The sequence below is a fragment of the Anopheles moucheti genome, chromosome 2 (genome assembly GCF_943734755.1).
Source record: "Anopheles moucheti chromosome 2, idAnoMoucSN_F20_07, whole genome shotgun sequence".
NCBI lineage: Eukaryota > Metazoa > Arthropoda > Insecta > Diptera > Culicidae > Anopheles > Anopheles moucheti.
In genome coordinates, this window is record NC_069140.1 from 10,773,812 (window position 1) to 10,790,526 (window position 16,715).

The window sequence follows — 16,715 nt, forward strand, 5'->3', positions numbered from 1 at the left end:
TAGTTAAAACGAATTCCACCTCGTGCAAGTTGGATTCCAATTTTCTGATCGCCATCTTGCTGTTAAAAATCTTTTGCAGCGATAGTTTCCGATATCGATGGCAGTATTTTCTCCCGTGTGATAAGCACCTAAAATACAGCTTTCCCAATAATTTCTTTATTTACAATTATAAATTTTTATTGTTCTCACCAACAAACATATTTAAAAAATCGATCTACACATCCGACGCAGCCCTGACACAACCCGACTGTCAAAAATTCACTGCACATAAGCGAGAGAGAGAGAGAGAAAGGTTCGGGCGAACCAGCCGTCGTCGTTGTGAAGTTAATTTTTGTAGCTGATAACAAGCGCCAAAAATGTGCGTTTGAATGTTGAGAAAACCTTGGCCAACATCGTAGTGTCCGACCATCGGCGAACAACCCTTCCCTTCCATCAATATCTGTGGTGCTGTAAATCCCTGTAGATAGGTGTTTTCCCGACAGTGTTTTAGGTGTTCCTTACCCTGTTTACCGTTTTGTACAGAGCACGTTGAACCTCGAGATAAAAGAAAAGAAAAAAAGGAACGGAAAGAAGTGCGCAACAACCGTCTGGCGAGTTTAGGGGTTGCTCAAAAATGTGATGTGATAGCGCGAAGCTGAGACGATGATGATGGTGGCGGCTGTGATTTGATTGATAGTTTCGCGAGTTGTGGCATATCGCCCGGTAGCATCTATCTGCTTCTTTCCCTCCTTTAAAGTGTTGTGTGCTAGTGTGCAAATAGCAAGTCGGTCGGTCAATCTTGCTAAGCATAAAAGTCCTTGAAGAGAGCAAAGAAAAAACAAATCCGTACCGCGCCATGCGGTTGAAACACTAACCGCGAATGTTGTGCATTTGTGTGTATGTGTGGGTACGTATGCTGTGTGACAATAGTGCTCCTCGCAACTTCCGTCCCCGGTTGGCTTTTGCCTGGGTTACTATGATTAGCACCATAGCGCGGTAAGAGCGTGTGAGAGATACCGATATTTTCCCCCCCCAACACAGTCCGTGCGAAAGCGAGACGGATCGATCGGAATCAAACGCAGCAGCCGAGCGGATGCTGTCGTGGGAGGCCGCATCATAAAAGGATACGATCATCGTACGCGGGGTCTGACAAAAAGGTGCCCACGCAAATAGGGCGTACCAGGCGGTTCGTCGCGGCCGGGTGGAATTTTTCGGTGTGTGCTTGTGTCCTGTGTCCAATCTGTCGATCTACTCGTGTGTGGTGCAGTGTGAAGCAGGGGAAAATAGTCTCGACTGTGTCGAGAGTGTGACGACTCCGCAGCACAGGCGTTGAACGTTCACTAGCCCTGCATTAGCTCCCCGTCTGCTTAAAGGGAACGTGTGAAGGTCGTCGTCGCCGTCGGTCAGCGGTGGCCGAAGAACGTCGGTTCGAGATTTCGCGCCAAACGTCCTTTTTTGTGTTGCTAGAACAGCAGGATGGTAGCACCGTTGCGGTGACGACTCCTGGAGCCGCCGGGCTCTGAAGCAGCCCCACATAAACCATCAAAATACGGCAACGTATTCCGCTAGATCCGACCATTTTTTGACACTAAGCAGCGCGCGGTGAAGAAGAGGAACAAGAGTAGGACAGTGCACAGTCATCGCAGTGCCGTATGCAAACAGCTGTTGCTGCTGTGTTGTGAGTGGATCCCGCAGTAATCTTTCACCGTGGACACCGTCACGTTTGCGGAAGCGAACCTTCTTGGTCCTCATCGACGGCGTGCTGGTGAGAATAGTGTCGATTCCCCATGCACCCTAGCAGTTTGCCAACAACATCGTTACCGTACATCCAAGCAGTGACAACCGAAACAGTGTGGAAGTGATGGCGACAAGGGGCGACAGGAAGATGCGTGTGGTGGCGCTGGTTAGCGGTGGGAAGGACAGTACCTACAACATGATGCAGGTGGTTGCCGAGGGCCACGAGCTGGTCGCACTGGCCAATCTGCATCCGAAGGATCGGGACGAGCTGGACAGCTACATGTACCAGACGGTGGGTCACCAGGGCATCGAGAAGCTTGCCCAGGCGATGGAGTTACCGCTGTACCGGCGCATGACCCGGGGACATTCGATCAACACCAAGGGCCACTACGAACCGACCGAGGACGACGAGGTGGAGGATCTGTACGAGCTGCTTGCCGAGGTGCAGCGCGGTCAACACATCGAAGCCGTCGCCGTCGGTGCCATCCTGTCCGACTATCAGCGTGTACGGGTGGAAAATGTGTAAGTGTTGGTGGTTTGGTGCGTGCACTTGCCGTGATTCGGAATGCTACACCCCAGAGCTATGTTTGCGATGTTGACTCTCCCCATTATCTTATCTCGTCGCGTGTTTGTTCGTCTCGTTGCACCGACAGCTTTACACGTGTTTTACATTGTTGTGTCATTTCCGTGCCGCCTCTGTTTTGCATGCCACATTGCGATTTGAGTGGAGTAAGCGACTTTCCGATCTTTATAGTGGATTAATTATTGCTATACAATACTGTGTTGTATTTGTTGGCTCGTCTGAACTGTTCGTGGTCTACACGTAATCTGAATTCACCACGTAAAGTTACGTAAAACTGAAAATGCAACTGATTGTTTCTTCTAATATACCATACAACTTGCGGAAACTAACATTAATAACGCTACAAACAAAGATTTCTCCCCAGACTACGTTAGAGAGCTTCTATTTCTGCTATAATGGGGCGAATTAATGTAGTATAAAATGATATCAACTATATTGAGACTCCCGGGAACTGACAAGATCGCGGATTAATGGGATATATTTAAGAAATGGTTTTGGCTGATATATAATTTCATTAATTTAGAATTTCATGATTGTTACGACTTGTCTCGCGAATAACAAGTTCAAAATGATGATTAATTTAGCTAATTAATTCGTTTAGTATAAAGAATAATGAATGGTGAAATGGAAGCAGTGGTGCAAGTAAATAATAAGCGTCCAAGTGCAAGAGGAGGCACTATTTCACATTTGCATGATTTACGATCACATCACCCGGCGTCCATTATCAGTGCACATTCACGATAATCCACATTCGCAACATTGTGCAACAAAACGATCATTAACCGTTCGCAAAACCCGTTCATTTGTCTCAACAACAACAATTGTTTGCTTTGTATTTATTTTAGCTGCGCCCGGCTGAACCTTATCTCGCTGGCCTATCTGTGGCGCCGGGACCAGACGGAGCTGCTGCAGGAAATGATCGAGTGTCAGGTGCATGCGATCATCATCAAGGTGGCGGCACTCGGATTGATGCCGGACCGCCATCTGGGCAAATCGTTGAAGGAAATGCAACCGCACCTGTTGCTGATGCGCGACAAGTACGGGCTGAACGTGTGCGGCGAGGGTGGCGAGTATGAAACGTTCACGCTAGACTGTCCCCTCTTTCGAAGTCGGATTGTGGTGGACGATGTGCAGACGGTGATCAGTTCGGCCGATCCGGTGTGTCCGGTAGGATATCTAAACTTCACCAAGCTACGGCTAGTGCCGAAGGAGCGTATCGAGCCGGTGGTAATAAAAAACTCGCTCGATTTCATCCACGATCTGAACGAGTCCAGCTACAGCGATCTGAGCGATCCGGATTTGAGCGAAACCGAGCTGGAGCTTATCGAGCGCAGCAGCTGCGGGATGGCGGCCGGCATTGGGGTGACACGCGGCACCGTTTTGCGCAATTCGTTCAGCAAGGACGATCTTAGTGGGGCGGCAGTGATAGCGGGAGCAGCGGGAACAGCAACGGTGGTACTGTCACGCAGCAACAGCATAACGAAGGAGCTGACGGTCTGTTCGAACCTCGAACCAGCACCGTACAGTAAGTCACCGGTGCGGATCATTACGAAGGCACGCTCAAGCATTAGTGCGGGTGATTCGGCACCGATCGCGAGCGATGGTCCGGTCGAGGTGCTGCCACCATTTCACTACGCACGCGAAAGTCGTCCATTGAGCAATAAACCACGTGCGATCGTTAACTCCAAGGGCTGGATGTGGGTGGCCGGTGTACAGGGCTGTGGGGAAGATTCGCGGCAGGCGATGACCAGGGCGCTCGAGACATTGGAAGGTGAGCATGTGAGTCAGGGACGGTTAAGACATCGAATGACGATATATCGCCATTTTCTCACGCTTTCCTTTCAGAGATGGTGCAATCACGTTCATTTACGCTGCGACAAATCTGCTACATCACGTTGTACGTGCGAAATATGAGCGAATATAGCTTTATCAATGAGATTTACTCGACGGTGTTCGCATTCGCCAATCCTCCGACGAGGGTAGGACCAAATCGCACATCGTGCATGATGGTTTAAGTTGAATACATTTTGTTCTCCGTTCCAGGTGTGCGTGGAGTGTCCCCTGCCAGCAGACTGTGCCGTTGTTCTAGAGGCTGTTGCTTTTAATCCCGTTTCTAGTGGTAAGTCCGTCACAATACCGATTTCTACGATCATTCCCATTCCTGTTCCTATTGCTCTTTGTTTGGTTATTGCTCGTTGCGAAATGGTATTAGGGCATTTTACCGTTGGGTAAAATCCAATTTACGCGCAACCTTTTTTTTGGGCTGTCTGAGGGATCGATTGTCTGAATACCGAAGAACAAAATATCGCAGTCGACACTACTCACTTCGATGGGAAGGTCAAAAGACTGACACATGACTTTGCACTGGCTACAACGTGAAAAATAGAATAGTGTTTATCGACCATTTCATTATTCATGAAAAACATCTCGTATAACGCTCGAAGTGTAATGAAAATTGTCCGATATCTCTTGCCTACTTAGCTTCGGAACTTGAACATAAAAGGCAGACAATGCACGTGCAGGGCATTTCTCATTGGGCACCGGCTAATATCGGTACCTACAGCCAATCGACAAAGGTAAGTGTCAGTGAATGAATGTATACTTCCATAGTTCAGTTCACTGAATAATGCACACTTTTCTTATCATCCTTCTTCAGGTCGGCCACATCACGTACATCTCCGGGCAGATTGCTCTGGTACCGGGCAGCATGACGATCATCGAGGGCGGCATCAAGCAGCAGTGCAAGCTAACGCTACGCCACCTGAGCCGGATAGCGAAGGCAATGAATGCGCAGGGTGGTCAGCTGCGGGACGTAGTGCAGGGCATTTGTTTCGTGACGCACCCGAGCTACATCTATGAGGCCCGCCGCCAATGGGAACGGCGAACAGCAAACGCGATCATTGACTACATCGTTGTGCCGTCACTGCCACGTGGTGCCCTGGTCGAATGGCAGGTGTGGGCACATTCGCATAACGATAAATTCGATTGTAAGCTGCCGCTTATTTTCTAACTAGCTAAACTCAATGAAACGTACCAGCCTAATGCGGTTTTGTAATTGTTCTGCTTATGGTATAGATGAGGAAACAGGATGCTCCATCGGAGAGTACTCGATATCGATTCGACGCCGCTGGAACTACGAAAACAACTGCGCATCGATCGTGTGCTACGTGTCAACGGGACTGGCCACATCCACCACTAAGCTGACCGAGCTGACGGATGACTATCTGCATCATCACACGCAACTGGCACAACGAATCACGCGCGATCACATACACGACACGATCGCGTACGTCCTGCGCAAGCTACTACAGGCCTATCCGGGGCTGCTCGGTATCAGCCCGTCCTCTCCGTCCGCCGCTAGCAACGATGATGCGTTGATGGGTGCAGAGGACGATCAAATCGCACGGCCGCATCCTCCACGAGCACCGCCGCCGCCATCGTCGGATCTAGCAAAACCTGCCGTACATTTGCGCGTATTTTATCAGGTGGATGCGATACCATCCGTACAATTTCTTATCGATGCCGTCGAGAGTTTTTTGGTATCACCGGCCAACGTGGCACGGATCGCGTACACTATTATACCGGCCTGCCATCTGCAAAACTTTAGCACGTTCATCTCGATATGCGGTTTACGGCATCACGAGTAGTAGCGGGCAAAATGGATGCGAACCAATGTAGAGCAGACAGGCGATAAGCAAACGGCACTAGTCTAGTTGTATGTAGCATAGGAAACTCCCGACCACAGTAACATACATCCCAGCCTGGGTGCTTAGCAAAGGTTTTTGGGACGAATGTTTTCCTGATAGGATGACGACGAACGTGTGAAAATGGCACACCACGGTCTAAATGTCGCGCTGCAACCGAACACAAGAGTGACCAGTAGTGCTACGAATAGTTGCGTGTGTATGCGTGTGCATGTATGTGTGCGAGTGTGCGTGTGTTTCTGTGTGATCGTAAATATATGTGCTTGCAAGTGAATTAGATAGGCCTATAGTATGAGGAAAACGGGGCGGGTTAAGGAGTGCGTGGCTCTCACATGAAGATGTCCCCCGTATGATATTGTTAGACTATTGCAAAAGAATAAGGAACAAATTATGTATATTAAACTGTTGATCATTTATACCATTTGATAGGCGAAATGTTAGCGGTTTTAATTATTATTGGGTTACTTTTTACAATTGATTAGCTATGTTATTGCTCATCAGACCTATAAATTGAATGTGTATAAAATGAATGCGTCCGATTGAGATCCACGGTAATACAGAGCCAACCTGTTGTGGTGGAGTTGCTGTATCTCTAATAACATATCGCGTAGTAGCATCCTTGTTACACGAATCGACTAATCGTGCTAGATATAAAATGTTTTTATGTTTTCGATAAGCATAATTGGCCGAAACGATCGAACGCCAACTCATACCAACACACCAATAGGCCAAACGGTTGTTATCGTTGGTTATAAGCACGATGCAAATGTTAATTAAAACCCTTATCTCTGTTAAAAGACAGCAGAAAAGGTGTAGCGGTTCGGTTTCATGAAGAGACCCTGATGTGTTTGATAGGACATTATTAGCCTAGCAAACATTATTCAAAGCATCGACATACGAAGCTTGGTTATAGAGAAACGATTTTAGGTGAGATGATGTTAATTTGCTTACTGCTATCACTATGCAGTGAGATAAGATAAGCTGATAAGAAATGTATCGCTTGCGTTACGTTTATCAGTTTATAGCAATTGTTGAGCAAGACAAACACCATACATTGATATAAATTTGCCACATGCATGTTTATGCTGCTTACATGCCATGTCCCGTTGGTGGAAAAATCCTACCCAACCGGTTTTTACCCACCAACAGCTAGTGCAGTGATGTCAAACTCATATTTGTGCGCGGACCATTTTTCATGTGGAAATTTCTTTGTGGTCCGGGTGGGTACCTTGCAACGATGATGAACATGCTTATTTAGTCGGATCGGATTGATCAAACTACGTGGAACTGTGGGGAATACACCTGATTGACTCTGAGTTTCAGAAGGTTGATGAGTCGCATGCGATTCCGGCAATTCCTCCTAATAAAGCGGTTTAATGTTGTCGGTCAACGGCATACTGTGTATTCAGATTTGTCCAAATCAAAACGTAGTCTACCAAACAATTAATGCGCTTAGCAGACCGAATCACATGCAATGTTTCCTAGTCTCTTGACGTTAGGAGATGCAAATTTGAGCCAATAGCCAAAGTCGTTAAAAGATAAAAAAAATGATATCGAGATATGGCGATATCGGTTGGCCAGATTTATCAGCACCCGACGTTCTTCTGTGGGGATATCTGAAGATTGACAGTTAATATAATAAATATATTAACCAGGAATATTCAAATAACCGTAAAAAATGCAGAAACAAAAATACGGTATGTGCGGGGGACCTCACAATGTTCAACAGATTTTAAGCAATCCAATTTCAAAAGGATGTCGCAGAAGAGAATATTTCACCCGTTTTTTTTATATTACAATCTGGCATCTGATTCCTCCAGACAATAGTCGAAGTTATCAAAATATGTTCGCGAGTCGGATTGAAAGACCTTGCGTGCCGCACGTTTGACATGACTGTTATTGCAGTTACGTGTACCACAATGAAATGGTAATGGTGGTTGTGCGTTGTTATGGTAACCGCGATGGTGATAGGAGCGCACTCGTTGCCTCCCGAAAGCTGTCCTCAATTGGTTGAAAGTTTCATTGTAATTCCATACGAAAGAAGTTAATGAAGTTATGCTTCATTAAACCGACGTCGCTGCAACTACTAATCACTAGAAGCAATTTGGTTAAAATGCTTAAGTGTCTGAGATACTCTGTTGCAGCACTACTTACGAACTGGTGGTCTTATCAGTGCGGGGTTTTTTGTGAGAGGTAGATTATTGATTCCGTTCTGGCTGGCCCGTAGTGTTCTCGCGGAGGGAGCTCTTTATTTTCTCTTTCTCGCTCTTGATTGTGCTCTTAATTGACCCGCGGCGTAGTAACAGCTGACGATTCGCGGGCAATCGAGGGCACATCTGTGGCAGGCTGAACACACCTACCAGTTTGTGCCTAGTTTCCGTTCACTGTGCAGGTTATTTCATCTGCTAAAACCGACCTTAGTCAATTATTTATATTTACAATTGCACTGCCAAGATGCCTACGACCAAGTTCTTTCAATCAACGAGAAAAATCATCGGCGCCGGAGTGAACTACAAGTAGGTACACGAGTCGCTTCATTACAATTGCTTCATTTACTTCATATCGTATCACCTCCAACGGAACGGTTTACTCTGGACTATTCGCTAAAATAAGGTCAAATAATTGTACATAAAAATCGCCATGCTTTGGATGACTTGGTCACGCAGAACTAATCATTCCAATAACTTTAATCTGCCACAGTTCCGATTGTTTTAAGACTAAAAACAAAAGAAACATAGTTTGGGCGGAAAGAATTATTAATTATTTAAAAAGGTACTAAATCACTTCGTTTCTATGGACGCTTTCTGCTTTGCCACCGGTAGTTAAACCACTTAATAGCTTATCGTACTATATTTTGTCCCTTAAATTTAACTATTGTTTTACGATGCCCTTGGTTTTCTTTAACGGTCCGTCCTGAATTTATCACACAGAGAAATATTACGCCTCACAAACGCCCCAAAACCGGATGCTCCCGTCATCTTCTTCAAGCCTATCTCATCCCTGCTGGACGTTCCCACCGGTTCCCCGGCTGCGTCTTCCCCCGTACCGACCATCCGCATACCGCCCGTCTTTGGTGGCGTGATCAACTTTGAGGCCGAGCTGGGCGTTGTCATTGGACGGCGCTGTTCGAATGTGTCCACCGAGCAGGCGATGTCGTACGTCGGTGGTTATTGTCTCGCGCTCGATATGACCGGTATGGACTTTATCCTCGATGCACGACCCAAAGGATTGCCCTGGTGTCTCGGCAAGGGTTTCGACACGTCCACCCCGGTGAGTGGGTTGATAACGCGTGCCGAACTTCCGGCCCCGGACGATGTGCGCGTATGGTGCGATGTAAACGGAGTGCGCAAACAGGACGACAGTACGCGCAATCTGATCTTCCCGATTGCGGAGCTGATCGCGTACGTGTCGCGTTACATGACGCTGGAGGAAAATGATCTGCTCCTAACCGGAACACCGGCCGGTGCAGGACCGGTACGCCACGGGGACGTAATCGAGTGTGGGCTGGGTGATGGGCTGGTGACGATGCGTTGTGCCGTAGCGGACGAGTAGCAGAACGTAGCCTTCGAGTACTTTGAGGTATGGATTAGTTTGGTTTAAAAGAACAAAAACAGCTTCCAATAAATTCGTTCACCCCTCGGGTGAATGCTGGTGTAGAATTGGATTCTACAGTACATATTGTAAATGGTAGGAATTTCGATGAATCGTAGCGTTTAAATCCATTTTGCTTCCTTTTGGTCGGTGGGTGACGAAAGCAATCGTCTAGTCTCTGTATCGGAATCTTCCTGTTCGCCCTCGGCTCGGATGTCGTAATTTGTGACCAGCGGCGATGACGGTGGTGTTCCGGGTTGCGGTGGCCGTTTCACCCGATTCGGGCTGTTCAGCATCGTGGACACCGATGCGCATTCTTGCTGATACGGCAGGTGACAGTTGCGATCGGTAAATGCTGGATAATACTGGCGATAGCAGAGATAGGACAGGCAGATCCCGATCAGTGAACCCACCGTCACATCCTGCCAGTGGTGATGATAGTCGCACGTACGGCTGATCGCAATCATCGTCGCAGCAAACAGTGGCAAACCGGACGCTATCACGCGCACGGATCGGCCACGGCCACGATCGTTCATCAGGTGCAGCTTCCCGATGAGGTACCAGCTAAGGAATCCAAGACCAACGAAGGCAACTGGAGGGAATGATGGGCAAAAAAGAAGCATTATCGATTGATGGCTCAAAGGCAAGCACACCCTGAAATCACCTACAGGAGGAATGTCCGGAAGGGAAGCTCTTGCGTCCATCCATCAATGCCCGCACATCCGTTCCGGTGCAGTGCAGTTGTTCGTTCAGCACACCATCCGGAAAACAGCGCCAGAAGAAGTCGGGCCTTGGTCGACCGACCGCAATCTTGATAGTGTTCGTTAGCACACCGTTCAGGCCGAGGCCGAGCGTAAACGCAAGCACGGTGCAGCGAAGTTCCTGCCGATCCCGCGACTTGAGATAGTGCAGCGTAAAGACCAGCCCCGGCACACCGAGCACGATGGGCCACAGCATGGTCAGTGGCACGTAGCTATCGGTCCGCGGATTCCGGTACAGCCATAACTCTTCCGCCTGGATCTTCCGAACGAATGGGGCTTTAAACTCGAGTGCGCTGTAAACGGGACGAAACGATAGGTGGATGTACGGAACTCCGAAGCGCAGCTTGCAAACGAAGCAGCGGAGTTGTTATACTTACATGTAAATACACGTCAGCGCGATCCGCACAATCGTCTCCAGTGGCAGGTTGTATTCCGGTGCACGTGGAAGTTTTTTCTGTCCAACTGGTGACGCTGCTCCGCCGCATGCGTACGCGGACGCCGCCATACCTTTCGATGCCATTCGGTGCCGGGTAATGGCGGAACCGGACTGTACGATCCTTCCCGCACGACCAACTTTACTGCGGTGGAACCGAAGTTTGAGCACAGCGCGTGAAGCACCAGCTGGCTATGGAATTTTTCAATGTCGTCTTGCAGTTTGGGTGGGGGTAACCACCGTCATTCAACAGCTGACAGCTCTGGGCTCAGTGTTTTTGTGAGAGCGAAAAGCAGCGCTAGCGCTCGTTTGGTGTGGCGTGAAAGAGACAGCGAAGGAAAATGTAAACAAAGATTGTGCGTTTAAACATCACAACGTCAATAGTCCAGGCAAACAACTGAAAGTTACAGAAATACAAACAATGGAAAGAAATAATTTAAATGTCTTGCATCATCCATGGAACAAGTGACTTAACAATTTGTTGGGCACTGACTGATACTTAGATAATACAAGATAAGGAAAGCTTCTTTTCGGATAGTAATCAGGCAGAACTGTGTATTCGTACCGAAGTCGATTGCGATGAATTATTTGACTCGTGCCCTGATGGTGCTGGCTTTTTTTACATTAAATTACATTAGTTTATTGTAAGGAACGTGTCGAGAGCGACTAAGAATCTTACAGCTTAGTTAAACAGTTCTTATCACTTCAGTTCTGTCGTCCGCTTATGAAGCATTCCAAACACATTCAAATAGCTGTTCAACTTTATACGCACGTTGGCCCGCTCCACAATGGAATCGAGCGAACGGGTAAATCGTTCCTTAGCATTGTTCAACGATGGAGGACGCAAAATGCCAAACCAGCCGCTCGGATCAATCCGGCCTACGTCCACATCCACCGGATGGCTGTCGAGTGAAAGCTGTGGAATGGTTGACGAATCACTGGCATCGTCGTCTTTCGACACAGTGTGAAGTGCCCGAAACTCTTTGTAATCTTCTGTTGGCAGCTGTACGGCACTGACCGCCATGGGTCCTTTGGTGAAGCGCGTATGGGCCAACTCCATCTGGCCTTCGGTCGTTAGCCGCGCTATGTCCTGGCTCAGCTGAACATCCTGTTCGATCAGCTCGAGCGAATTAATAAGCAGCTTGTCCATCAGCTCACACAGGTCATCTTTGGAGGAGTTTTCCATTGCGATTTTGGGTGTGATTAATATGATGTTATACTAGGGATGTTTTCTCGTGGGAAGGACTGGAAACAACCACCAGTAAAGGGTTTGTTTTTTCTTTGCTGTCATGTGACTGACGGCTGACTGAAATCTGAACCCATCCCACTTGGCACAACGACAAAGCCTGCTGATGTGGTTAGTTGGGCACTAACCCTTGACAGCGTTTTTGTAGAGGAAAAGGGCACAAGCCCAAGCAACAATTTAATTTAAAAAGGTAACGATTATCAATGGGGCATGCTCGCAGAGATGATAATTAGAATGGTCTTAAAATAATTAAAAACATCGCAGAAATTACAAATGTTTCAATAAATCGAAATCTACTGTAAATTTTATTTGCCCAGGTAGACAGTTTTTCATAATATAAAAAAATGAAGAATTCACAAATGTTTATTGACACATTAAGCCATATTTTATTACGAATTGTTTTTATTTTTTTACCTCTATATTTCTACAATGATTATGTTCTTTTTCTTTATCGGTACAACAACCTCAAGAGTGAAAACCTGTGATTTATGTCTTTCTTTAATGTTATTTACCCATAGCAGTGATTGTCAATCCTGTGTACGGATGTTTCATCCGGATGGGCTTTTGGGCCAGTCCTGTGGTGTAAAGATCGGCACCGCTACCAATAACAATCGGCCCCACTCCCCATTAATAACTAGAACATGAAATTACAAGTGTTACTCCTAAGAGCTACCTATTTAGTCCTGAGACATAGTTATTTCATAAAGCAACGATATTTTCACAATAATTTACATTCAACAGAAACTTATGTTCAAACGCTGTATAAAACGGATCGATCGAGTCAAATAGAAGCTGAAATGACCTCATTAGCAAAGATTGCACTATTTTGGCCTGTATGATCTTGGTGATCCAATAGAAAGTATGCACGATACAGAAGGGCTTCTGTATCAAATCGGAACAAAAACGATTTCTATTTTAAAAAACAACCAAACAAACGATTTCGACTTGATTGAACATTAAACAATAACATAAGATTTACGAATAACATAAAAGTGTGTCAATTCATTTTCATGTACAAGACTCCTAATCTATATAATAATTGAAACAACTACAGTTAACCCTCTTATAACGAGTTAATTTTTTTAATGTTTCAACCGTTATGCGGGATTTTGTTTTTCCCACACAACATGAAACAATGCTCATAACAAGTCTAAGGCATTCAGTCATGCAGGCACTGTATCGTCAGGATGATGGTATGAGGAACCAACATCCCATTTTCAACATCTTCAGAATGGCATCGATTGATTGAGAATTTGTTTCACCTTCTGTGAAAAAAATGTTTCCTTAGCATCAACAACATCAGTTCCCAGACACTTGGGGGGACGTTTTCGTTCTTCTTCAGGAACTATTAGTGCTTCGATGATATTGTTTTCAATACTTAAAATCAGTTTCACAAGTTCTTTAATGGTTGATATTTTACCACGTTTGGCGCTGTATCACCCGGACATCGTTTTGCATGATTTTGACACGACGTTGAATGGGTTAATGCTATTGATGTCAGCAGCTTCTGGACATCCCGTATTAGTCCAAATCTGATCCCATGTTTGAACTACGGTTTCGAAAGAAATAGCTACAAGGAGTGTTTTCGTAGCATATAAATTGGCACGAATGTTTAAACCTGTTAAAAGATGAACTCCTCATGAGGGGGTTAACTGTATTAACAAAGGCACTTATTTCTTTTTTATCTTCATCGAGTAATCAGAATTTGTAATCCGAATGAAGTTCGTCCATTGTACAGGAGTTTAAATTTGCTACCAACGCTTTCGTTAGCATATTGCAATCATTTGATACTAGCACTACCTTCGCATCATCACTAGCGGCTACCGATTGTACCTGCAATGCACAGTTAATGATCGAATCGTCCGGGGAGAGCACTGGCATTAGCTCGATTGTATCGTCCCATGGATGCTGTCCCTTCACTCGAGCGTCCTTGGCGCGTAGCATTTGATGAAGAAATTTTACAACTGGTGTAATTTTCGTCCCCAAGTGCGGTTTTTTATGCTTCACGATGTCCAATTCGTGCAGCACCTTGTACGGTACGACTACGATCGGTTGACTTCCTGCTCAGATGCAACAGAACGAAAAACAAATAAGCGAAAAAAGAGAATCGCCATTACCATAGAATTCGGCTTACCTGAGTATTTTCTTGACAGAAAATTCTGAAAATCATCGCAATATTCGATAAAGATGTTGGTGTCAATTACACAATAAAAGTAACTCGAAAATGCAGCCAGTCCATCTTTGTACTTGGTCTTCAGATCGGATACAACTCTATGCGAATCGTCATTGGCTTCCTCTTTCGTGCTGCTCTTCATAGCGTCCTGTTTTAACACTTCGGACAATTTTGTAAAGTCATTTGCATTTGCATCTTGCATTTTTGAATCCAAAAAGCTGTCAAATTCCATACTTTTCGAACTAGTCTGCACTGCTGGAGGAAAATAATTTCCCGGCTCAGAACTGTTCGTTTCATCCACATCCATATCAAAGCTATCTTCGAGGTTTTCTATTCTGCTGACAGTAGCTGGAGCAACGCTATTTTGCTGCACAACTGAAACTTCTGTATCTGCAGAGGAGCGCTTTAAAGTTGCAGCTTCCGGAAGAGCACTATTGGCTGTTAAGGTACTGACAGAGGCCGAACTAGCCTGGCTAACGCTAGGAGGTATTGTAACTCGTTCTTTAGATGGACTTTTCCGATCCTCAGAGCGTCTAATTGGTATGCTCGAGGCTGTTTTGGATATTTTTTTCTCTGCGACCTCTTTTTCCAGAGCTGCACGTAAGTTTTCTAACCTGGCCTGCGCGGATCCGGGTTTTGTACCATACAGTTCCTTTCGCCATGCCATTGGCAAACCATTGTCATTTTTGTGCTTTACTTTCACGATAGTGGAAAGCGTTCTATCCGACCTGCTCGATAAGCTGCGGTTGGGCGGTTGAGCAATTTTGGCAGGTGCATTATGTTGACCAAAACTACTACTAGTTTGCACTGACGGAGTAAAAGAGAACTGAAACTTCGAATTGTTGGTTTCTACGCCATCCACATCCATTTCATAACTATTGTCGTGTTTTTCTTTAACGATGGTGCTTGCTTGCTTTACATCTGTAACTTCGGGATTAACGTCAGTGCGCTTTGCAGTTGCAACTTTCGAAACAGGACTGGTAGTTTTTACGGTACTGACAGAGGCCGAGCTAGACTGGCTGCCGCTAGGAGGATTGGTTACCTTTTTATTTGGAGTATTTTTTCCATCCTTAGAGCGTTTAGTTGGTATGCTCGAGGCAGCTTTGGTTATTTTTTGCTCTTCGACCTCTTTATCCAGAGCTGCACGTAAGTTTTCTAATCTTGCTTGAGCCGATCCAGGCCTTGAACCATACAACTCCTTTCGCCATGTCACCGGCAAACCGTTGTCAGTTTTGTTCTTTGCTTTCGCGATGCTGGACAGCGTTTTATCTGACCTACTAGATGAGCTGCGATCAAGCATTTTGACAGGTGCACTGTATCGACGCGTCTGAGCCTTATCGTCCGCTCGCGAAGTTAGCATTGTGGCAGGTGTTGGTGTTTTTGGTGCAAATAGCGGAGGGCTTGCACGTTTTGTCTGTTGTGCTTTGGGTGATACAACTTTCTTTTCGGAAACAACTGAAGAAGCGCCTTTCTTAGACCTACTAGCCGCAAGTGGTGCTATCATTGATTTTCCTTCCTTTGATGTTGTCTTTCCCGTAGTATCATCAGAGGCGGAACTGTTAAAACTCATTTTTGTTGTGTAATTATGTTTGTTTTAGTTTTGCTTTTAACAATCCGCTAGCTTAATGGATTGGTATGAACGATGATCTCCTAAAACGATACAACAGGTGAAATCACGACCAGCACGATAAGATTTCGAATTTAAAAACTTACCACACAAATTTGCATTTTTTGATCAATCATAAGACTGATTGACCTGCAAGCTATTAGCACAGTTGTAGCTAGTAAACAGCGTCCAAGTATGTTAACTATTTTGAAGTGGGAACAAGTTTTAAAAGTAAAATTAGGCATAACATTAATCCTTATATGCTCCTTTTGATGCACTTGTCATTACCTGCTAGCACCTGCAATACAAACGCCAACACAGTACAGGAACAGAATGTAACGAAAACGTCTACAAAATCGCTCTTACACTGACTGGGTACACAAATAATTGGTTCATTTTGGCGATAGCCAACAAAGGTAAACAAACCAGAACTGTCAAAAGGGTGGGCGCTTAAATTACGTTTACAACGTACCTGCTCAGTACTTACATTTGTGAATAAATATGTAATGGTTCGTGCATTGGATATTTCTTTACTGTATTTTACTAGAAATATTTATTATCCAAATCAAATTTATTTTAATTTTCCCCTTTTTATGGAATGTTGTTTTCTTACCCAAAATTTCACAACGTTATCGATTGATTGATCATCATTGACTACGAAAACATTCAGAACGATCGCGCATTTATATCTGTAAAAAGGCTAGAATGCAGTACATAAGTTCTGTGCCGACCTCCCGACAGCAGAGGCTACTGCAAAGTAAAGCAGAATCTAAAGATGAAGTCCAAGGTCGAAGGGATCTTTCCGGGCTCTCCATGGAGCCAAACAGTGAAGTACCTGGATAAGATGCACTTTTTTTCGTGAAAGTGTCAGTTACATCAGACAAGCTGGCAATTTCGCAACT

General features: G+C 45.5%; 5 protein-coding genes across 6 annotated transcripts; 2 read left to right on the forward strand and 3 right to left on the reverse strand.

Annotated features, from left to right (window-relative positions):
* The first annotated feature begins 335 nt into the window (after positions 1-335).
* Positions 336-6,523, forward strand: LOC128297533 (uncharacterized). Of its 2 annotated transcripts, none has more exons than XM_053033200.1 (7): positions 336-2,238; positions 3,145-4,070; positions 4,145-4,278; positions 4,343-4,426; positions 4,744-4,875; positions 4,956-5,286; positions 5,375-6,523. In XM_053033200.1, exons 1-7 carry the CDS (start codon positions 1,841-1,843, stop codon positions 5,944-5,946), a joined length of 2,577 nt encoding a protein of 858 aa, XP_052889160.1. In that variant the 5' UTR covers positions 336-1,840; the 3' UTR covers positions 5,947-6,523. The 2 variants fall into 2 exon arrangements, with proteins under 2 accessions (XP_052889160.1, XP_052889161.1); XM_053033201.1 differs by having other exon boundaries at positions 339-2,238; positions 4,343-4,418; positions 4,781-4,875.
* A 1,503-nt stretch (positions 6,524-8,026) lies between these two features.
* LOC128301844 (acylpyruvase FAHD1, mitochondrial) lies at positions 8,027-9,615 on the forward strand. Its single transcript, XM_053038494.1, has 2 exons — positions 8,027-8,519; positions 8,934-9,615. Exons 1-2 carry the CDS (start codon positions 8,458-8,460, stop codon positions 9,553-9,555), a joined length of 684 nt encoding a protein of 227 aa, XP_052894454.1. The 5' UTR covers positions 8,027-8,457; the 3' UTR covers positions 9,556-9,615.
* LOC128301837 (phospholipid phosphatase 5) lies at positions 9,486-11,045 on the reverse strand. The gene is made up of 3 exons (XM_053038481.1): positions 10,733-11,045; positions 10,263-10,648; positions 9,486-10,186 (listed from the first exon to the last, which is right to left on the reverse strand). The coding sequence occupies exons 1-3, from the start codon at positions 10,873-10,875 to the stop codon at positions 9,717-9,719; spliced, it is 999 nt and encodes a 332-aa protein (XP_052894441.1). The 5' UTR covers positions 10,876-11,045; the 3' UTR covers positions 9,486-9,716.
* A 361-nt stretch (positions 11,046-11,406) lies between these two features.
* On the reverse strand, positions 11,407-12,060 carry LOC128298073 (uncharacterized). The gene has a single exon (XM_053033805.1). The coding sequence runs from the start codon at positions 11,972-11,974 to the stop codon at positions 11,489-11,491; it is 486 nt and encodes a 161-aa protein (XP_052889765.1). The 5' UTR covers positions 11,975-12,060; the 3' UTR covers positions 11,407-11,488.
* Positions 12,061-12,469: 409 nt separating this feature from the next.
* Positions 12,470-16,188, reverse strand: LOC128297045 (muscle M-line assembly protein unc-89). Its single transcript, XM_053032599.1, has 4 exons — positions 16,102-16,188; positions 15,921-16,015; positions 14,169-15,857; positions 12,470-14,094 (listed from the first exon to the last, which is right to left on the reverse strand). Exons 3-4 carry the CDS (start codon positions 15,775-15,777, stop codon positions 13,733-13,735), a joined length of 1,971 nt encoding a protein of 656 aa, XP_052888559.1. The 5' UTR covers positions 15,778-15,857; positions 15,921-16,015; positions 16,102-16,188; the 3' UTR covers positions 12,470-13,732.
* Between the last annotated feature and the right edge of the window lie 527 nt (positions 16,189-16,715).